This window comes from Paralichthys olivaceus, chromosome 10 (assembly GCF_024713975.1).
Source record: "Paralichthys olivaceus isolate ysfri-2021 chromosome 10, ASM2471397v2, whole genome shotgun sequence".
Classification (NCBI taxonomy): Eukaryota; Metazoa; Chordata; class Actinopteri; order Pleuronectiformes; family Paralichthyidae; genus Paralichthys; species Paralichthys olivaceus.
The window spans coordinates 12,765,415-12,788,726 of record NC_091102.1 but is presented as its reverse complement, the minus strand read 5'-3'; the positions used below and the strand labels follow the sequence as shown (position 1 = coordinate 12,788,726).

The 23,312-nt window shown below is 42.0% G+C and overlaps 1 protein-coding gene across 3 annotated transcripts in view; it reads right to left on the bottom strand.

Annotated features, from left to right (window-relative positions):
* Positions 1-2,850: 2,850 nt before the first annotated feature.
* igf2bp2a (insulin-like growth factor 2 mRNA binding protein 2a) overlaps positions 2,851-23,312 on the bottom strand; it is a 45,390-nt gene continuing 24,928 nt past the window's right edge. For 2 of the 3 annotated variants that reach the window (XM_069533538.1, XM_069533540.1), the window contains 14 exons: positions 22,318-22,366; positions 20,965-21,016; positions 18,623-18,686; positions 16,972-17,262; positions 16,450-16,584; positions 12,882-13,004; positions 11,099-11,234; positions 9,197-9,337; positions 8,598-8,666; positions 7,497-7,619; positions 5,994-6,068; positions 5,677-5,808; positions 5,074-5,187; positions 2,851-3,771 (listed from right to left, as the gene is read on the bottom strand). In XM_069533538.1, coding sequence (XP_069389639.1) covers positions 3,673-3,771; positions 5,074-5,187; positions 5,677-5,808; positions 5,994-6,068; positions 7,497-7,619; positions 8,598-8,666; positions 9,197-9,337; positions 11,099-11,234; positions 12,882-13,004; positions 16,450-16,584; positions 16,972-17,262; positions 18,623-18,686; positions 20,965-21,016; positions 22,318-22,366 — 1,603 coding nt within the window. In that variant the 3' untranslated portion in view covers positions 2,851-3,672. The remainder of the gene's footprint in view (positions 3,772-5,073; positions 5,188-5,676; positions 5,809-5,993; positions 6,069-7,496; positions 7,620-8,597; positions 8,667-9,196; positions 9,338-11,098; positions 11,235-12,881; positions 13,005-16,449; positions 16,585-16,971; positions 17,263-18,622; positions 18,687-20,964; positions 21,017-22,317; positions 22,367-23,312) is intronic. The other variant, XM_069533539.1, reaches the window with a different exon arrangement.

The window sequence follows — 23,312 nt, the reverse complement described above, 5'->3', positions numbered from 1 at the left end:
CTGAACTGAAGAGGCCTCTGTGACGCAAGAAAAGGGCCTCTACTTCAAAACTGCTCTAAAAACCAAAAGAAAAGATACTCCTGACACTAAAACAAGCCGTGACAGACAAACTACAACTTCCAGTGCTACTGTGAAAAGTTGTTTCTTCCTCGAAGTGCCCTATGAGTAGAAGCACCGTACTGTATTGGCGTGGTTAAGGTTGGGGTCTTATAATCAGGTCTGCTGAGCTATTGTCACCAGTATGAGGTACTGTACTGGCTGCGGGGAGGCTCGCTGGGACGGCCTCAGGCATTGTGTGAGTTCCATAGACCTTTAAGTTTGTTTTAGCACTGCTAGTCTGTGTTCACTGGGACGAAGAAAGGAAGAACCCTCATCTGATGACAAAAGTCTGCCCTCTAAAACAATTAAAAGAACTCCAAAGACAAACACTAACTTTCACTATAGATCATTCATTTATTTAGTACTTTTTCTTTTTTTTTTTGCCCTACATCGGTTTTAGTTACTAAAGTCAGCCTTGGATTCTGAGAGGTAATTCTGAAATATACAGCACAAAATAAAAGAATGGAACTAAAATGGGTAGATGGGTAAGAAATGCGTTCAGAGGTCAGTTTTGAGGGAAGCTGTGACGCTCCAAACACCTCCCACCATCTCTCATAATGCAGGTGCAGACTGGTATAAGTGTTATAGAGAGACAGAGAATGATGCATTTATGTGTGACTCTATTGTACATGTTTACAGATATACAGTTATCTTGTCGTACACAGTGACATCTTAACGACTCTACATTCTACACAGAAGACAAGGATTTTACACCATGTTCAAGAGTCCTGTCAGTGTATTTTTGTGTATCTTTGCGTTTTTTTCTTCTTCTTCAAATCAACCCCAGAGTTATGCTGTTATCAAATAGAGCTGGTAAGATCGGTTTGGGTGATTATAAAATTCTTTTTTTTTTTTCTTACAAGTGAATAAACGTCATTGTTTTTTTTTCTTTTAGTTTTTAAGTCTCAAAAAAACCTGGAGGTACAGTTGGGAAAAACAGGAGGTACAGTTGGTTAGTCTCTCTATCAACCAGTTTGTAAGTTGTTTTTTTAAATGGTGAAATCAGTACACAACATCCACATTCAGAACCACTTCGGGCAGGTATGTACCCCTTAGATCCTGCACTTCATTCCTTCCTAGCAAATAAAAAGAATATGGACTTGGAAATCCTTTATCATTAAGAGGTCGTTTGGCGTCCAGGCAAAGACAAGTCCAACAGAGTTGACTACGGTTTACAAAGTTTCACTAGTCAGCTGGACCTGAAAAGCTTAGAGATTACTGTAAGATCTTCTGTTTTGATCTCTTTTTCTGTTTTCATTAAAAAAGAAAATTAAAAACTCTCAAAATGATCAACAAGGTTAACAAGGCATACAAAATGTGGAAAAAAGGGGAAATGAAAGATTGGACTGAGGTACCCTGAAGCCTGAGGTAGATCACAATACTGACATGCGCACTGTTCACATCCTGACCAAAGTTAGCACGGTCGTTCACGCTGCTGTTCTCCTATTTTTCAGGTTTTTCATTTATATTATTATTCATAGTCTAGTTTTTCAAGAAAATAAACGCTTCCCTTCAAAATAATATGGCAGTGTCCCACTGAGGAAAAAAAGAAAAGGACTTTGTTTTTCTTTTTGTTTCTTATCAATAGCTCTCATCACAAAATAGGAAAAAAATAGATTCATAAATATTACTCTCTTTTTATATATATATACACACACACAAACACAAACACACACACGGAGGAGGCTGTGCGTATTGGCAATAACCTTTTAAGTCTGGAAGATGAAGCTGATGGGTTGTGTGGTGACAAAATAAGGCAACAAGCTTCCACGGTCTCAAAAGTAAAAGCACAGAGGGGACACCAGGACCTACCTGCGTGTCCAGCGTGCTCGCACAGCAGCCGGCCAGCTCGCCGAAATTAAAACGACACACACACAAAAAAGTGAAGTGTAAAGAAGAGAGCGAGGGGTGAGGATGACAATCGGTGTCTGTGCCTCTGGCCGGGCCCTATCGGACACGGCGGGGGGGGGGGTGACACTTTTTCTAAAAAAGGCTGCATATTGTACATTCACAGCTGTCCTGCCGTTTTTAAAGAGCTCCCTGACAAGAGAGGGTTAAAGCAAAACGCGGCTGCGGTCACGTTTTGCGGTCGTGTGTGCACCAAAGGTCATACAGTGCCTCCCTGTGACAACCCCACCCACCCACCCCACCCTCTACACTTAAGACCTTCACCCTCACTGCCACTCCACACAGCACAAGTCTGCACTCTCCCAACCTCCACGTCCTTTCCCCCTTTTCCGGGCCCTCAGCTCACATCTTGTGCCGACCCTCGTGACGTCCTCATAAGGCCGAGCGTGTGGCAGTGCACATTCAAAAACGGCTGGTCGCCTGCTAAAAGTGCACCTTTTTCTTTAAAGACGTACATTTTTACTCTGATCGTCGAGGAGAACGTCTTCACAGACATCCTTTTGATTTTCTTTTCTTTAAATAGATATACTGTATATATGGGCAGCAAGCATTAATGTAGATATACTCTACTATTATACAGAATGGGAGAGTGATACCAGTTTACTAGTTCAAAAATAATAAAAACCCTCGGTGGCGTCTGACCTCTGTTGAGCGAAGGTGGCAGTCAGTTCACTGTTATCAAAAGGCTACGGGGAAAAAAAGAGGTGTTCCTCGACGACAAATATTTTTTATCCTATTAAATAGTCATGATGCCAGATGAGAGAGAGTGATGAGAAAGTGAAGCGGAGAGGAAAGACATAAAAAAGAAAAATGTGTAGCGTCGGATATGAATGGGAAGAGACGTTTAAAAGGGACGTTATCTTTTGCGTTGGCACACACACAGGCTCGTTACAAAGACTCAGAACCATTCACCATTACGTTTACTCATAGGGGTTTTCTTTGTTTTCTGATTTCAGTGGCCTTAAGTGTGAACAAACAAGGGAAACCGTTTTTTTTTTTGTGGCTGTCAAGGCCCGATCGATCTCTGGAACAAGCACGATAAAACATTTAAAATCTACACCAAGCTGTACTGTCATTTAGTGGAAAAATAACAGTGCATACCCTCAGTGTGCATCAATATACTTCTCTACTCTGTATTAATAATACTGCTAAGGATAATTAATCTTGCAATCTGAATATCTCAAAGAGAAGGTCCATTGTCACTCGCTCTCATTCTAACCCAAAAATTTCAATCACAATGCCTCGTATACGTTTGTGTTAATGCAGTTGCTTTATCCGTTTGTTAGGCCTATGTTAGTCCAACTAAAGAGATAACGTTATGCAGGGCGATGTACTATTTCCTGTTGACCTTTTTGACTGTGAAGACGACAGTTCAGTTCCAATTCTCTGCCATTTCCATCTTTCTTTCTTTTTTCTATTGTGTTATATCAGTACGGTTTCTCCCGCTCTATCTGCGCTCACAGGGCTGGCAGTGCACACACAATGCCTTTAGCCTTTGGCTCTCACTTGATTCCCCCACAGTAAAGTTCTTTGGTTTTGATCCCGGTGCTGCTGGTCTGCCCTGCATGTCCCCCTTGGGCCTTGGCCTTTGCCTAGGTAGGTCTCTGTCCATTTTGGGAGGGGCTACATTCATTGGCTGGCGCCCGCGGAGGTCGGCCCACCAGGTCACTTGGAGTGGTGCGGTGACACAGCGGCGCCCTGCTGGTGTTTCTGTTCCTGCTGTTTGACCTGCTGTATGATCTCCCGGATCTTCCTCTGTGCAGTCTGTGGCAAGAGAGGGACGAGGTTTTAGCTGAGCCATGACACCTCTGGCTGTCCATATGTAAATAATAGATGATGTAAAGGTCCACCACAATGTTAAAAAATGTAATAAATAAAAAAGTCCTTTGAGTAAATCTAATTATCTAAAGTCTATATGTAAATGTCTGTGAATGATCTGTCTGTGAACTGCAACTAAATATATATTTGTCAATATTGGAGTAAGTCATCTTGACTTAACAAACAGTAGTAATTATCTAACCTTTAAACACAAGTTACAATATAGCTTAAATCAAACCAAGCTATTGAACATGTGTGATTATTTTATTATTTTTATTTGCATACTTGTGGCTTTGTTTTGTATTTGTATTTCTTTAGAATGTTTTTTGTCACTGTATCAAATACATCAACTCATAATAACCAAACACTGACATCTAATCCAACCTTGACAATGCACTTCATGAATGAGATAAATGTGATTCTAGTTGTTAACGAAACAAATGTTGGCATCATTTATATTTTTTGGTTAATAGTTTAAAAAAACAAACCAAACTGACTCTTACTTACTTAGTGATAGTGTGCCCAGTTGCCATGGAGACAGATCTGCTTTCACACTTGGATCCATCTCCATGACAACTGAGCAAACTCCATCTGCTGACAAAGACCCTGTGATACATTTTCACACTCTTCATGAGTTGTGATTGTCAAAAAAATAATTGTCATGAACATGCAGCCCGCTGTATATTAACACGTGTTTCCTGAGCGTGTGTGTGTGCGTGCATGCGTGCGTGCGTGTGTGTGTGCGTGTGTGTATGTATGAATAATTTTACACCGTTTTCATTGTTTTTATACTTGCAGCATAAAGATAGATCCAACACGATCAGAGATCTGATCAACCAGATTAACTGAAAACAAATATAGTTGTGAAGCTCATTAAATACAATAATGTAAAATATAATAGTTTTACTTTCTGCAATTATTAATCTCATTTATAAGTTTTTATTTTCAATTTCTATTTCAGTTGACTATTGCTCTCACACATTTAGGGTGGCTGTGGCAGAGGGGGTAGAGCGGTTGTCCTCTAACCAGCAGGTCAATCCCAGTCTTCCCCCATCTGCATGATGAAGTTTACTTGGGAATATACTGAACCCCAAATTGCCCATATACGTATGAATGTATGAGTGTCTGGTAATGTAAAGCACTTTGAGTGGTCATCAAGACATGTATTTGAAACCTGCAAATTAATCAGCCCAGATAACTGGAAAAAAAACATTTCAGAGATACAAGACTGCTTTTTCTTTTTCGTACCTGGCTGGCAAAGAAATGCCCACTGATTTTCACAAAGACCTCGTCGTTCTCATCTGGAGTTTGGTCCCGTGGCACGATGACCTCCGCACTCGTAAGGTTTTGTAGATCGTTGACCTGAAACACAGACGTCAGGGGTCAATGCATCAGTCTGAATGTCACAGAGAGCCTCACAAATAAAACACACTGAGATCACTCACTGGGAGAGGAGGTATCAGATTATGGAAACTGAGATAACCACAGATGAAACCATGGACACAAGACATTACTTCACACACAGTAAACACCTTTAATGTTACTTTATTACAAGTAAATTGTCCTTGAATGAATTTAGCCTGCAGGTAATAAAAATTTGACAAAGTACACTTCAAGACTAGAACTGATTAAACTAGAATAACAAGTCTCCAGCGAGTGTCAATTTTCAGGAAATATGGTCCTGAGTTATGATGTTAAATAATGAACAGAAAAATATCATTGAGTTATAGCCAAAAACATGTTTTGTAATGTTTATACATAAACATACATATTTACCAAATTAATATAAATTTACAAACTACAACCTTGATAATAAATTAATAAATTAGTCCAAATCAAGCTTGGACTCACCGTCTTGCCTCCTTTACCGATGACCCTGCCGGCTGCAGTAGAGGGAACCTTGATGTGAGTCTCCAGTTTGACCTCCTCCTTCGCTGTGAAGAAGTTTTCCTCCTTCAGCTTCCCAAATATCCGACCCTGGGCCTGGAATACAGAGGAGGGTATGAGGCAAGGAGAGACTGGGGAAAATGGGGACACACAGTGATCCACTGCTGTTTACTATGAAACTGTGCACGACAAACATTTATGAACTTTCAGGAGCAGCTTCATCCAAAATTTCTGACTGAGCCTGTAACAAATTCTTTAAAAGAAATATTCCTGTGTTTTACCTTAAACTGAGCCTCTGGAGTTCCGGTAATGATCACCATCCTGACAAGGACATCAGGGGTTTCAGGTGGAGCAATCTGACACACACAGACACACACACACACACACACACACACACACACACACACACACACACACACAGGTAATGGAGAAATAAGGCCAAAGGTTGATGCTCGGGTTCTGTGGTGATTCACTGCAAACCAGTGAATCATGTAAGAAACTCTCCAGATGGGGCTTCAGGGGCTTTTTGAATTTTTCAGCTCACTAGTCATCTCCTCTACTCTTTGTTTCTGACCATAAATAACTAACATCCTCAGCTGTGGTGCATGAAGTGTTGCTGACTCAGCCGGTGCTCACTTCCTGACTACCTACTGACCATAACGCTCAATGGGAAGCTTTGCAAAATGTAAAGTGTATTTACATTTAGTTGAGTTTTTAGCTACATAGAGAATAACCTTTGAAAAGTCATTTTATCTCTTCGACTACAGACAGCGACAGGAGGTAGCTGTAGTCACTGACATCAAATCTTCAGTGTTTGTTGACTCAGTTATCACTTCCACATTGGTCTTGTTTGTAGTTTTATTACAATGTGCAAATAATTGTATCATTAAGAAGCAACTTCTTCTAGTGGAGACACTACAAACTCTGCAGACCACCAAAACAAAAATACATTTTAAGCATGACGGATGTAGCATAAAATGAGCAATAACATAGTTGAGAAATAAAACATAATATTTTAACATTTTAATCACTCACAGCCTAAAATTCATATCGTTGAATACTAAACTATTTTAAAACCCTGTGGAAACCCTGGTTTAACTGGGGTTTGTCAGCTCAATGGCTCAGTTTAGATCTGGTATTAACATCCGTCCTGAGAGATTTCCAATCACAAGTGGTCAGCACTAAGTTAGTCTGTTCACACAAGAATGTGTCTCCTGTGACAACTTGTGATTGGACCTCACTTCCTCGCTCTACATGTAAATAATATCATTATTTGTAATTGCATGGACCAAATTATGTTTTTAACCCAGTCTGGGTTCACACATGTGTCCTATGTCCATTCTTTTGAGGTGCAGGCCCGAGCAAGACAGGAAGAGAGTGAGCGGAATCAGGAGGGACTGAATGAATGAATGTGTAGCTCTGCTATGAAGAGAGACTTTACCCATTTAAAAAAATAGAATCATTATGTGGTGGTCGGTGTTGATATTGAGGCAGTGAAACTAATCAATGTTTGGGTGCTGAGAAGAGTAAAGAACAATTTTTTCCGCATGTGCGGCCCAGGATGGATTTGTGTTCACACAGCGAAATGAATGTGGCCACATACATCCCAGACCACCTCCCAAAGTGGTCTGAGTGATTGGATATTAAGACCTGAACTTAGCACTGACCACTTGTGATTGGACTCTTCAGGACGGAAGTTGATACCAGGTCTGAACAGGGTTGATGAAAGGCGGTTTGACCCTTTCTCCTGGAAGCCAGCGTTCGAGTGACGCTGTCAGACCCACCTTGATGGAGGCTCCAGCGAAGTGGGCGAGTTGTTTGATGTGCTGGCCCTTCTTGCCGATCAGAGCACCGACTGCCTGAGTTGGAATAAAGAGGTAGGCCACCTCCTGTTCTGGAGCCTGTTGCTGGAAAAAAAAGACAAATATTTAACTCCTCTTTAACTAAATTCTCCTGATGAAAAAAACGGAACTTTAAATAGTTACAAACATTTGTGACTCAACATGCCAGATACTTGAAGAGCAGCTGAACATGATGTCACCACATGCAAGGAAAGTTCTTCATGAGGGCAAACATAACCACTGTGGTCAAGAATGAATGGAATATTTCCTATTAGGACAGATGGCTGCCCGATGTTTTTGTTTCTCTTAGCCTGGAACACGCGAGTACATGACGCTGATGAAGTCAATTTCTGCGAGCCACAACTCTGGGCGGAAAAGTCCCCTTCTAGAAATATTTGTGGTGTTCTAGCGACTGGGGGATGGTGCTCAGGAATGTCAGATCCACTGTCAAACACAGCTGATGACTGCAAGGTTGTAATAATGTGTTAATCATGTCTCTCTCTCTCTTCATCAGTCCTACATGTTCCTTTAGTTGTATATTCTTTAAAAGCTTTAAAACAAGTGGGTGGATATTTGTAAATGCAATTTGTAGAACTAGAATGGCATTTAGCAGAGCACATACTTCTAACAGTTCCCTTATAAAACCACACAACCACTCATAAAAGTCAGTTCCCTTAACAAGACTGATTTCTTTAATTAAGATCCATGAATTATTCTGAGAAATCTACAAAAATATTGAAAAACAGGCAATTTCACAATGTTAAAGAAAGAGAATCAAGATTCTTGGATCTACCCCAAAATTTAATGAGTTCTTCCTTGGATCAGGCCCCACCCCTGCCCAAAGTTTCATAGAAAATCGGCTGAGGAGTTTTTGCATAATCCTGCTTAATAACAGAAAAGAAGGTGGAAAAAACGCTTACATTTTAAACTCGAGGCTGTTGTGTGTTTCAAAGTGCCATAGAATATCACAGTAATTATCTAACAGCACAGAGAACTATCTCTGATCACCATCATTAGCTGCGGTGCAGATTTTAGGGAACATACTGAGTGCTGGTGGGGGATGGCACCTGCTGGAGGACACCCGTACAGGCCACTGAGATGTGAAGAGTGACTCTGAAAGTGAAGTGACAAGCAGACCGATCAGACGGTACAGAAACACACAATTAAAACACACACACACACACACACACACACACACACACACACACACACACACACACACACACACACACAAACACACACACACACACTCCTCAGAGGACACAACTCCAACTCTTACTGGGGAGGATTTCAGGACGTAAATTCACAGTGAATCACGACCTAACTCCTTTGACTCTGAAGAATGCAGATACACTCACACACACTGTCTCACAGCAATCTGGCACAGTGAGTGGAGACTTTGGTTTTAAAGACAAACTGACTCATCTCTGGAGGAGATGGGGGATTTCTGGTTGTTGTGTACAGCTTCATGCACGAAGGCCTGAGTCAACACGGTGTTGTTTCATTCAAACCACTTTAGGAGGATCCTGGTTTACTATGTGTTGGATACAAATTCCTCAAAACCAATCTTCTGCAGGAGCCGTGCATGACAAAGTCTCTCTAAAGAGGAATCTGGTTTTGGGCAGAAAACGGTTCATACTCACTAAGAATGGGTTGTATCCTGCTGGTGCCACAGCGGGCACTGCGCCACGTGGTCCGGCAGCAGGGGGCAGCATCGGCAGTCCAGAGGAAGAGAAGATGCCCAGAGCGTTCAGGTTCAAGCCTGGAATCAGGTTGGCCTGTTGCTGTGCAGAAGAAGAAGAAAACAGAAAGCGATGGATTTTATTCATGAGAAACAAGAAAGATATATTTCAAGTTAATTAAGATTTATTGTTGATTTAGTTTTTCATTTTACACCTTTTTAAATAAGCAGATGAGCTCAAACTGATTTAAGATGGATTTTGTCTCCAGACATCCAGACTCTGACGACAAGAGATTACAGCAGGGGGACAGGCAGAAATTATATTTTGGATTGGTCTGTACAAAAGCATGTGGGCTTTTTCTACAAAAAAATGACATATAGAAATTTGGGATTAACAACAGAAGTAAATCTACAGCTAAAAGGTGAGAGGAGAATAAAAAACACACCAAAGTAACCCAAACGGTTTTTAATCCCTACAGTTAATCTGGAGTCACAGAAATAAAAAGAAATGTTTTTAATGTTCTCTCTTTGCACCATTAAGGTAAAACAGTAACATACAACCTGACATATATGAGGTGTAGAGGTAAGTCGTCAGCAACAGTTGTGATAATCAAGTTATTATTTAAATAAATTATCCTATAAAACAATAAAGGTATTTGCTGCTACTCTTGGTTTTCTGTCCCACTTAATTGAAAAGGTTTTCAGACAATACAAATAATCTGAATGTGTCAAACTGCAGTTTGTCTTTGTTATTTGTCAAGTTATTGTCCAGTTATAGAGAATTTAAATAGAAGATTGAGTGACGGTGAAAATAAGGGTTGAAGCCTATGTTGTGTAAACTGTTCTTTTATTACCACCAACTCCTTCAGATAAACAAACCCACTGGACTATCTGACAAGTCACTACCTGCTGAAAACCGGACAGACATTTGTCTACGCTTGTGAAAAGGACAGTTTTCCAGCAATGACTAAAATATTCTTTCCCCTTACAGTCAGTCAGCTATTCTGGTTTCCTGGCCATGACGAGACACGCGGTCTCCTTTCACTTCCATGTTCACGGAGCGCTTTGTGTAATATCCACTGTGTCACGCTAGATGGCCCTCACCACTTACGGTAGACGCTCGAGCCTGACAGGTGCCAGGACTGCTCACAGGGGCCAGAGCAATTTAACCGCATGCTGCGTGCTGCCTCTTTATGATTGTTTCCCAGCCAATATTTCAAAAAATTAAAAAGAAGACAGTTTGTGTGAAAGTAGAGAAAAAACAAATATCGGGAAAGTGCTTCTCCCTCCACAAGCTCCAGCTCTTACTACGAGTTCAGTTACCACAGTCACATTATCGGCAGTCATCACTGTGTTGTGCATGCAGTGTGCAACATCATCACTGCCTCTCTTCTTCTGTGGTTGACCTTTCTGGCTGCAGCACAGGTGATGTCATCAGGGCAATGTGAAAGAGGAGATGGGAGAGAGGACAGCCTACAGATATCAGATGGATGCTGGGAAACACAGTGTGTTACGGCAGGAACACAGGGAGACACACACACTCACACAGGGGAGTGAGCATGAGTCAGAGGCTCTGTGGAACACACACAAACATCCACAGACACACTGTACTCAAACACTCGAGTCACTGATGAGCTATTCAGCGATCGTTTACTGTTATCAATTTACCGAGCTCACAACACCGGGTATTTCTAATCCTGCTGGTAACGTGCACTGGAAGGAGAGGTGATATTATCCTGGTGTATATCATCGCTTCTCACCTGTCACTCTGTGTGAGTCAACCTGAGATCAAGACACACACACTTACACACACACTTACACACACACACACACACACACACACACACACTGGGGTCGAGCTTACGTTTAAAGCAGCAACATCGTTCTCATAGGCTTCCCTCAGTTTCTTCATGATCTCCATCTCTGCTTTACAACACGCCTCCGGGGTACCCCTCACTGTGATGGTCCTCTCAGGGTTGTAAATAGTTAATTCGTGTAACCTGAAAGGGAGATTGCACACACACACAAACAAACAGGAATGAGTACATGCATAACAAGAAAAACCACGACAACAACCACGCTTGTATTCTGCACACATCTTCTCAGAGGGTGGAGGTGACTGAGGTGTTTTGTATTTCCTGTTTATGCAAATTAAGTGATAGTGGGAGATCAACATTTCTTGCTCAGCATAACAGCTATTTAACTGTGGGAAAACTCAAGACGGCTGAAGCTTTAGAAACAAAATGGTCAGTTCTTTAGTTTGGGTCATGCTCCAAAAGCAAGTGAACATTTTAAGCCTTGAAGGGAAAGATGGATACTACACTTCCCACCATGCACCTCCCATCAGTCACATACTACTGGATTGGTAGTGGAGTTAAAGAAAGATTCCCATGTTAAGGACATTATCATCAGAAAACTCAAGAGGACAACATGATTTCAGAGCTGATGGTATAACCAGTATATTAATTAACAGTGGCTTTAATAAGACTGAACAACTGAAAATAAGGACATCAACGTTTGTTCAGTTTTCAAGCTTGTCCATGCAATCAAGCTCCCAGTAAACAATAATGATCAGTGAACAACACTATTTACATGTTGGAAACCCATAATTATAATAACTGTAGAATCAACACATAATTAGACTTTTCCTGCCACGTCTTTGTGATTCCACATCACTTAGACTTCGAAAAGAGTTTTTTTATACTGTAAAGAACTTTGCGTGACATTGTTCTTATGACTCTTTTCTCCTTAATACTGTCTGTTTTTGTAGCTCGGCCACTATGATGCTTCTTGGATTTGGAAACAAAATCTTGACCACATTGTAACCGAGAAAACAGCACAGTAGTCATAGTGAAACTAAAACGTTTTTCAATTGCTCTGAAAAAAAAGTTACATGAATCATGCAGGCAATCGCTCCATAAAGTAGTTTGCTTGGTCATTGAAATAACACATTGAGGCCTTTGTAGCAAAAAACACTCTTTTTAGTCCTTGGTTGTTCGCCTCTTCTCAAAAGGAGCTTCTCATTCTCTCTTGATCTGTGTCTCTCCTCGAGGTTCATTATGTCCTCAGAGCTGTCATGTGCGGAGTGAAGGAGCTGTTATCAAATCTCCACGTTTGTTCTGTACAAGCTCAGTTAAAGGTTCAGTTTGTAGAATGTAGTGACATCTAGTGGTGAAGTTGCATGCAGCAGCTCAATACCCCTCACCTCACCCTCCCCTTCCAAAGATGATATTAAAAAACATGGCGGCCTCCGTAAAGATGGCCGACTCCCGAATTATTTGACTATAAAGGATCCATTCTATGGTAAATAAAAATAACACTTCACAAAGATGACTTTATATTTCATCACTGCCAATAGATCACTTTAACCTTAATCTTACACAATGGAAGGATAATGAAAAGCGAAGGAGAAAGTTGTGGCACCAGCAAGTTGAAATCAGTGCATGTTATTTGACACCTGGTTTAACTGGAAATAATAGAATAACTTCAAACTACATCCTTGAAATCATATTGGGTGTCGCTGCTGCTTTTCCACAAGAGCTCCAGTGTGTGTGTGTAAGTTTGTTTTCCTGAAGGTGTTACACGGCTACTATGTAACTGCAGAGCGCCGTGGGCGTGTGTGAAAGAGGAACGGAGAGGTGACTTACGAGGAGATGGTTATCTTGGTCCCTGTCTCCTCTTCGATTTTCTTCAGGTTGCGGCCCTCCTTCCCGATCAGCCGACCAACCAGGCTGTTGTGAGCAAGTATTTTCAGAGGGATGTCCTCCGTCCTGCACACACACACACACACACAGGTTAGGCGAGAGGACCGTGGATAAGTTCAGCTGAGTGTCACTGATGTGCTGTGAGGAATGCGACGCTGTGATGTGGATTAGCAGGAATGTGGACAGCTGCCCAGCTGGAAGTGCTGCTGTGAGCACAGAGCAACCGTGTTAAGACACCAGCGTAACCACAATGTAACGTTCACTGGAAACAGGAAAAATACCCAGATTTCTACAAGAAGCAGATGAGTTCTAACCCGTTGTCATGATGACTTTGTGTTTCTTGTTGTGTCTCCAACTGCAGGAAAACAATCATCACAGCCATTTGCAATGAACAAGGTGCACAATTTTGTGCCAGTGTAACTCTAAGAAAAAACACTGAACTGGATTTTTTTATTCACCGCTAGAATAAATGTGATAATTTAGTGAGTTTTTTGTAGTTTAATTCATGATATTTTTTTACTTTAATTAACATATTTTTTTATTCTAATACTTCAGAATGTCTCCTGGAAATGACCATGCCATCTCGCAGAAATTATCAGCATCCAATTGGTGGTAAACATCTAACTATTTTTTTAAATATATATTTTATCCCAAATAATAGATAAAAACTAGCATATCTAATATATATATGCAGAACAAAGTGTCAAAGAATAGCATTCAGTAAAGCACACAACTCTGCCAAAGCAACAGTCTCCTTAATTTCAAGCTGCATTGTACACATAAATATCAGAATCACTAAATACAATATCACTAAATATGCCTGATATTTAAAAAATCGAGATCCATGAATTGATCACTGGGAAAATGGTGAAAACATAAAAAATAGTGTGCTCTTAAAAAAAGTGAAAGAAAAAAGAATCCATCCACCAAGTTCTGTGGTAATCTACTGAGTAGTTTTTGTGTAATCCTGCTAACAAACACAAACAAACAAACCCTGATGACTTGACCCTGAATCATATGTTGCATTTTAGTTATCTGGAAGCTAAAGTTGCACAGTTAAAAACTGTTGAAAATTGTTGATGTTGTTGTATTTAAGAATATCCCGGAGGAAACAGATCGTTAGGTATCGAGCTTTGACTCAAAGGTTTTTTTCTAAAAATGTTCAGATAATTAGTGAGTTGGCTACTATGGAGGGGATGAAATATGTTGGTACAATTGTGTTCATGACACTAAAATAAATGTTTCAATTATCTCTTGATTCATTCATAAATAATATTGTGATGACACTTTTATTTATAAAATGTAATCATTTGTCAGAAAGACTTTCCAGGAAATCAAGAATTTAAATACACTACAACAAACTAAACAAATTAAAAGGTCTGAAGAGTTAACATTAATTTTTCCCAACTGATTGCCAAATTACAACTGAGAAATATTAATAACTTATATATTGTGCAATGTTCATATAATTATAGGAAATTTGCAGACACAAAAAATTGAGAATAACTGATTCAAATAAATAAAACCTGCAAACAACGGGGGATGAGATGGTAACAGGATTATTAATAGCAGGTATGTAATTTCCGTGTTATCTGTACTTGATGGGTTTGAGTGTTTCTTGTAGTGCGGGGGTGTTCTTGGGCTAGGTTGCAGACTTATGAGTAGACTTATGTGTGTGTGTGTGTGTGTGTGTGTGTGTGTGTGTGTGTGTGTGTGTGTGTGTGTGTGTGTGTGTGTGTGTGTGTGTGTGTGTGTGTGTGTGTGTGTGTGTGCAGCTCACAAGTGTAAGTGTAGATTTGTGCTGTAGGGTGAAATGGGTTTGGGGTGGGCTGTGGGACAAGTAAGGGGAGACGATGGTGGTGGTGAGTTTAGAGGTCAAGTTCAGCAGCTCGGGTTTCGCTGGGTGTCGCGTCTCCTCGGGCTCCGTGAAATTACAGGGTGTGGGTGGGCAGCCACCGAGAGAGGGTGTGGCACCCTGGTTGGAGGTGTGGAAGTTACTGTGTCTTTTGAAGGAAGGATTAATGATTTGACAGACTGAGGTGGATTAGACCAGCTGACTGATATCTTGTTAGATTTCACTGCACGCATTTGGCAAACACTTTCGACTGAGGCAATTCACAAAAGTTGTATCGTAATGCAAATGGAACAAGACAGAGATGCTGTTTAACATCCTGGTGATGCTTCTCTGTAGTCGCTCTCATTCAATAGCTGAACGACGGATAATCTCCTGGGGTCGTATGTCCGCGTGAGAGGATCCAGACTTTCTATGAAGTTTGACCTGCCAGCCCCCCGAGTAGAAACTCCAGAGAATGTCTGAGTGAGCCCCTGTGAGAACACAGCAGGAGATCCTGCAGAGGAATGTGGGCGTGTTGATATTTGACATTTGTAACACACTACAGTCGAAAAACTGGAACCCCCCCCCCCCCCCAAAAAAGAATACAAATATCTCAAGATGAAAAAGTGGTGCCATACATGTATCAAGAGTCAGTGCAGGTGTTGTTGTTGTGTAAAAAAAACATGTGATCTCTACGGCAGCATTAATATGTTACATCCTGCCTCTGCCTGCTGCACCACCACCTCTAGGGAATCTCCTCCTTTGTTCTGCATATGTGAGGTAAACTCCGAAAATCTGGACCCCATTGTCTGGACATTCTCTGGAGTTCATGGCTGAAAACTGCTGTTGTATGTGTTTTTAAATTCTAATTTAAGAGAAAATACTGGTGGCATTTTGAGCTCACTGGTTGAAATTCCCTTGAATAGTTTAATTTAAAGTTTCTTTGACATTTACAGTTTCCCCAATTTTTCCAGTGTTTAGGGATGTTCCCCAAAATGTCCAAACATTACTTGAATATCATGTCAGCAAAGTAAAGAGGATGACAACACAGATGTGATATAAACCTCTGGATGTCCACAAATTGACAGGAAGTAATCATAACAAGAAGGGAAAATATTTCTGATTTAAACCCATCTATCAGAGTTGTAAGTGTATGGCTAAGATTGTGCACACTGTGTACAATACACACACTTGTACAAAAAGTGCGATGTTTTTTCACAAGGATGCATCATCTTGTGCAAATTGAAATGAAATGAAAAGCTGTGGAAATATTTTTACGTTCAAATGCAATAGTCTCGACAAACAACACACTTCATGAATAAACATGTTAAAGGTGTGTGCTGATCCTCAAATCGAGCAGAAGAGTTTAAAAGGTGCAGCGTCTTGTTAAAAGTGTCATGCTCAATTAGACGCATTGGCCTCGTTTCCTCAAAGCTAATCTGCGATCACGTGTCGGACTGTGTGCGTGTGTCGGACTGTGTGCGCTATGTTTACTGTGTTAGTGGGTCCCAGCGAGAGGATGCACAGTGAGATTAAAAGGTGTGCAGGCAAGTTAAAGGATAGGATTATGGCCCTGCAGACATTATGGCTAATCTGCCTTGTGGGAGTGTATATACTGTATATATTCCCTGTATGGAAGCACATCTGAGTGGATGTTTGTCAACGTTGGACACTTACGTCTTGGTCTCGTTGGCCTCCTTCTGCATGATGTCCAGGATCATGCGGCAGGCGGAGGAGCAGCCCTCTGGTGTCGAGTGGATGGTAATGGGCTTTTCTGCCGCACCTGCATTTTCCTTCCGGTGAATGTCCACCCTGAGGAGAGAGAGAGGGAGCGGGGAGAGAGAGAGGGAGCGGGGAGAGAGAAAGAAGGAGACGGAATCCATTATTTGAAAATGAAAATTACCCAGTGCAGTGCAAAATAAAAGCATTGAAAAAACGATACAGAAAAGAACATCACAATAACAAAACTAGGATTAAAGAAGAAAAGATATGCTTCTTCTGTTTTCACAGGAAGCATAGAATGCAACATTAAACATGCAATCCTCTATCTATGAATAATTTGGTGCCACTTTTTCAGTATAGCTCAAACAGTTGGTTTTCAAATGCAAGCCCACATACAGCACCAAGATGCTTCAGTAATTCAGCAAAAAGCAAAATGATGAAACCCAGCAGAGACCAGGCGGAGATCGACCATCTTACTTGGACTGTGTCTGTTTGGTGACATTCTTGATGGTCAGGCCCTCCTTGCCGATGATGGCTCCCACAAACTGAGTAGGCACGAGCATGCGTAGGGGGAAGTCGTGTTGCCGGGGACGTGGGGCGCCAAAGCCCCCCGAGGGCCCGGGCTGGGTGGGGCCCTGGTCCCGGGGCGATCGCCCCCCGCGCCGAGTGCGGGCCACCTGAACAGGCGGAGCAGCATCCATGTCCATAATGTACGACACTTTGAAGGAGCAGTCGTCGAACTGGTGTCCCGTCAACTTCTCAATGGCTCTGCAGAAGAGAGGGGGATTTAAAAAGCTGATTTCTTAAGGCTCTGATATTCCTGCTTCTACCTCTGTGTGTGTGCTCGTGATTCCACCTGGATACATTGTCAGGTGTTTTTAAAAAAAGAGAAACTAAGATGTCCACACTAATCTTGCAAAACTTTTCAAACTCCAGTGTCCAGGTGATTAACATTTCTGTCCAAGCTGGAATATTGAATCTCTTTTTCACCGTCCTCTTTTCATTCTGCAAACATCAAAACTAAACCTAACACACAACACCCCTAACACCTGCTTCAGACTGGAAAAACTCAAATAACAAATTCAAAAAACAAATTTACATATTTTAATTCAACCACGGTGCTGTGTGATCAGCAGTATCGACATATACGATGAGACCACAGAGAAAGTCATGCCTGCTGAGAATTTTAATTGTAACAATGTGCATACTAAACGATAAAGTCAAGCCGCAGGACCGCACGTTAGGTGATTCCTGATTCCGCAAAATTGGGAATTTACAGGAATTTGCGTAATCAAAGTAACTTCAGAATAAGGGGCAGTCACAGATACAGTAGTGCTAAGTGAAATGTCGTTAAGTTGACCTCCACGTCCTAAAAACAAACATGGAGGCCGGCTGTCAGCGTCATCAGCTGATTACACTTGTTTGTGTAATGTTTTGCACAAACAACAGGAAACATTCAATAAACTCTCATATCGTTTCCGACTGTCTACGTGATACAGGACACAAAAGTTTTATGCAACATCCGGTTGGTGGTGCTTCCCAGTCAGCTTGCTCTCATTGGATAATGTTATTTACGATTCGAAATCGGGAAGGCTGCAATTCAATCTGTGACATTAAGATTATGTCTGACATTACGGGATTGTTTAGCCAGATAATCTGTTCAGATCAGATCCAAATTGGCAACGCTCCCGCAAGTGTCGGTAAGGCTGAATCCGATTGATAATCTCCTGGTGTCCGGCAGGCTTTAGTTGTCCAGGCCCAAAGTTTTTCACGCTTTTCAATTTGGCAAAATAAAATCTAATTTGGACCATTTTTAACAGACTCTGAGTGAGAAAGGAAAAACTCCAGAAAAGTGTGGACAGATGGGCTCAAATAGAAAGACAGGGATGAGTTTTGAAAATGTAGCAACTTTCTCCAAATGCACTGAAGTTGTTGCTGCTGTTGCTTGTTTTCACCTTCCTTCCTTGGGTGTCACCATGTTTAATTACACACACACACAGGTTGGTGTGGCGCTGCTCAGACCTGAGTGGATATACTTTCTAATCCCATATGTGCACAAAACGCACACAGACGATGTGTATGTGAACAATGCTGCTTATTATTATTTATCATTATTTGAGCTGCTTACACTTTAGCTTCCTCCTTGGTTGCGTACGTAACATTCACCACCGCTGTTTCTGTGTCAGTGTTCACTGTGAAATGAGAGAGAGAGAGAGAGAGAGAGAGAACAACTTGAGTTAGACACATATTTTACACATGTACAGGTCTTTGGCTGTCGCCGAAGGTGAGTCAGACACGCGTCCAGGTTCCTGTGGCGACACGGAGAGCCACTTGTCCGTGTGAATCCATTATAGCCGTCACCACGCTGGCTTCCCTCCAGACCCCGCTGCGGCCGCTGCACACAGGAGCTGCTTCACACAATAGACTCTCTGCCTCTCGCACAATAACCCATTTAAGTTTTTCATGACAGCCCTAAACAGAGCTGGTAATCTGTGATAGAGTGAAATGAAATTCACAACACAGACACAGCCCAGGAAGATGTGTGTGTGCTGCTATGCTCTTCAGCGAGGAAAGAGCAGCACAGACTCTGGCACAGTTACAGGTTCGATTCCCACTGGGACCACATGTCCATGAATGTAAAGCACATGCAATTACCAAGCTGATTACTGTTTGTTTAAAAAAAAGAAAAATATATTGTAGCAATTTGAGCAAAATTATTATTAACATACCCCATATTTAGGTGCTCACTTGAGAAAATTGTTCTACTGCAAGGTTTGGCAAGTTACCCACAATGAACAGAAATGTGACAATCACCCAAATAAATGAGCCAAGAAATGTCACGTGCAGTGCCAATACCATGTAAGAATTAAAAAAAAGCTTTTCCTGTCAAATTAAAATAGTCAGCAGAGCGTGTCACTCTCACTCTCCACTTGTCAGTGAAAACAAAAACTTTCAAAGCCTCTGTCAGCCATGCACCAGCAGGTTTGGAAGGGTTAAAGCCAGAGAGAGCACCCAGCTGGCTTAGAGGGAGGCGGAGTGGGCAGAGCCTGGCACGGCGCCCGGCTCAGTGGCACTCACGGCCAGCTCTGCTCCGCCCCACCCCGCCTTGCCTTGCCCTGCCCAGCCACCAGCAGCCTTCTTCTCCGTGCCACACAGGAACAAGGGACTCCTCCAAAAAAACCTCACCCAGAGCTCAGGCAGGGGAAAAAAGACGGGACAGGAGGAGGTGTGGGGGGGGAAAGGAGGCTGAAACGACAACTAAGACAGAGACTGAGAGCCACAAGCGAGGTGGCTCATTGGAAGTTTTGATCGCGTGGAACGCAACTGTGTGACTGATGCCTGGACAGCGGAGGGATAAAGGAGGAGGAAGAGGAGGAGGATGTGCTGCGCTGATCTCTAGGATGGTACAGATGAAGGAGGCTGTTTTACAGCAGCGTCTGGGAAACTCTGAGTGGAGTAATTTCTCTGCTGGGTTCTCTTTTAGCACCTGTCATGACGACAGTGGGTGGTAGTTGGTCTTGGCTGGTTCTACGCATAGAGAGACTGTGTCTGTGTGTGTGTGTGTGTGTGTGTGTGTGTGTGTGTGTGTGTGGGTGTGTGGGTGTGTGGGTGTGTGTGTGTGTGTGTGTGTGTGTGTGTGTGTGTGTGTGTGTGTGTGTGTGTGTGTGTGTGTGTGTGTGCGTGCGTGGGTGTGTGTGTGTGTGTGTGTGTGTGTGTGTGTGTGTGTGTGTGTTTGTTTCTCCCCATGTGTGTCTACTACTCATCCATGTGTGTGTAAACAGTGAAAAGTTCCTAGGCATAGCTCTAGTGCTGACTACTATGTACACACACATACACACACACAAACACACACAAACACACACACGCACAGGCACAGGCACAGGCATGCACATAAACACACACGCATGCGCTTCTTCAGACAGAGCAGAAGCTTTACCACAGGCGCCTACCGTGTCCTCACCAAATTACCACCATGCACCTCCCCAAAACAGACACAGACACAAACACATACAGGCTCAGACACACACCCACATGCGCGCACACACACACACACACACGGATACATTCCTAATGGACGACTGCCATGTGTGCCCACTTCAATCCATACGCTGAGGCTCCAAGGGGAGCCGTGGCATTACACAGTGCTATTGTAGAGGCTGCATGTAATTCAAACTGTTGTCTCCCCAGGTCGAACTTATAAGACGCACATGCACGCTCACACACACATACATACACACAAAAGATGATAAAGGGAGATTTATATGCAGAGATGGGTTATGTTTAGATAATGGGTGTGTGGGTTGATGGTAATGAGGAAGTCGAGTCACACAGGGAGACTTGACTCACTGGGAGGTCTGTGTTTGTGTTTGTGTGTGTGTGTGTGTGTGTGTGTGTGTGTGTGTGTGTGTGTGTGTGTGTGTGTGTGTTTGTCAGATGATGATGAGATGAGCAGTAAACAGGGTTCTGTACCTTGTTCCACGTTTTCTACAGTACCATACTGAGCAAGAAGGCCGTCCAAAACCTGAGGGGGAGACCACAGCACGAGTTAGTATGACAACCACTGATGCAAAAACACACAAGCACACTGACGTACAAACAAACACACAGACAAATCGGAGCAGCAGAACCTCATTCAAAATCCCATTAACCTTTACAGCAAATGATCAGAGATCCAGCCCTGCACATAACAGTATATTGTGCAGTTTACTTTATATGCTTAGAGATTTTTATAAAGTGGAATAATTTTGCTTTGGTGCTTTTATACAAAACATTTTTCTCATAAGCAGAAGACACTTCAGGTTAAAAATTACCTGCTTGACTGAAGATCCCTGTCAGTGTGTTTCCATCCTCCATGTTTTTGTGCTCATTTTTACTATGGGCATTAAAACTGTAGGGTGGAAACTGTAAATTGCTTTGCCTCCAAAAAGGGGTTTTGAAGTTATTTTACAGCTTGTGATACTGCGTAACTTCCACAGTAGATGTCTTTGTTTCCTCACAACCAATTGACACTATAAATTAATCCGTATAATGCATCATACTTCAGAAGACGATATAATGTTGTCACATAAATGTGAAATAAAAACTACAATATGACAAGTTTAACATTGGAGACAAATGGAAATATAAAAAAAGTACATGCTCTTAATAGTTGTACTTGAATAAATGTAGTAAGTTCAGCTGCATGAGTGATTTGTTCTAGAAAACAATGGCTCCTAGCAGACGACAAATATAAAGGATTGTCAGTGGGGTCAGGGGATTAACGTAGACAAGTGTCAGCATGATCGCGTTTTCTGTGATTTGGTTTGAACCTCAGGTTTGCAGGTTGCATTAACGAGAAAATCCTGTCAACTCTGCATCATGTGTGAAACAAACAGTCTTATTTGTCCTGTGGTGGATACTTCTGGTTTCTGAAGTTTTGTTGAGGAAGTGCAGCATTAAGATAACTTACAGCAACTTCAGACGAATCAGACAAAGAGAGTCGGGCCGAAAAACAGCTTGAAACCTGGCAGTTGTGTTGATACACAGTAACAAACATGTAGATATAAGCACAGACATAAACACATGCAAACACACACACATCAGTCCACAGAGGAATAAAGGCTGGTGAGTCATTGTCAGGAAACTGGTTTGTGTGCTACCGGGTGCCGTTCAAATGGGCATCACACACACACACACACACACACACACACACACACACACACACACACACACACACACACACACACACACACACACACAGAGAGAGAGAGAGAGAGAGAGAGAGAGAGAGAGAGAGAGAGAGAGAGAGAGAGAGAGAGAGAGAGAGAGAGACAAACAACTGACCTCCCACTGTAGATGAGGGGGAATGTTCCGGATCTGGATCTTCCGACTCCTGCAGAGACAAAACACACAGACGGAGTGGATTTAACAGACCTGAACCACAAAGTCTCTCACACACACACACACACACACACACACACACACACACACACACACACACACACACACACACACACACACACACACACACACACACACACACACTATTGTGCAGCCATCTTTGTTAGGACATTGCAGTAACTTCCATTATAGGCAGCTTTATCCCCATAGCCAGGAGCTCAGAAATAACGTTTTGCCTCATTAGGACCAGATTTGGTCCCCATGAGGTCTATTGGTCCTGACAAGAACAGTGCTTATCCTGGAAAAGTTTCTGAAGAGGCAACAAAAACGAGTACAAACACACACACAAGCTGTATTCTATGTTAATGTCACAGTCGGTGTAATCCTACTCTCTACACCCACCGCTCACTGCAGACGTGCAGAAACAGATTTTCTATCTTGGAGTGTAGGTGAGGACATTTATTACACAGCAGCTACAGTGTCTCCACGAGACTCTCAGTAACACCCTCCAACGAGTCATATTCTTACTCTCACTGTTTCTCTGTGTGAAACGTGAAAAAGTGACACAAATGGCCCACAAACACAGATAAGAAATGTCTGTCGTTGACCGTAGAGACGCACCGCCTACACCCTGAGTGAGGCAGTCTGATCATCAGAAGGTGTGTTTTGTTTTTGGGATAAGTGGATTTCATGATAAGAGAACAAAGAAGGAAAAACAAATAAAATATAAAGCAATACACCAGATTTTTTTTAATTGATGTATTCATTTATTTCTTGACAAATAATCAGTGTTTCCAATTCAGATTTTTATCCTTTTTTCTTTTACAGCAAAGATCTTCAAAACCTGACTTTTCAGGATCATAAATATTTGATCGGTTGATTTTAGTGTTTCAGACAGACACACAGAGACAGTTGGGATCGTGTCCCTCTGACTCTTT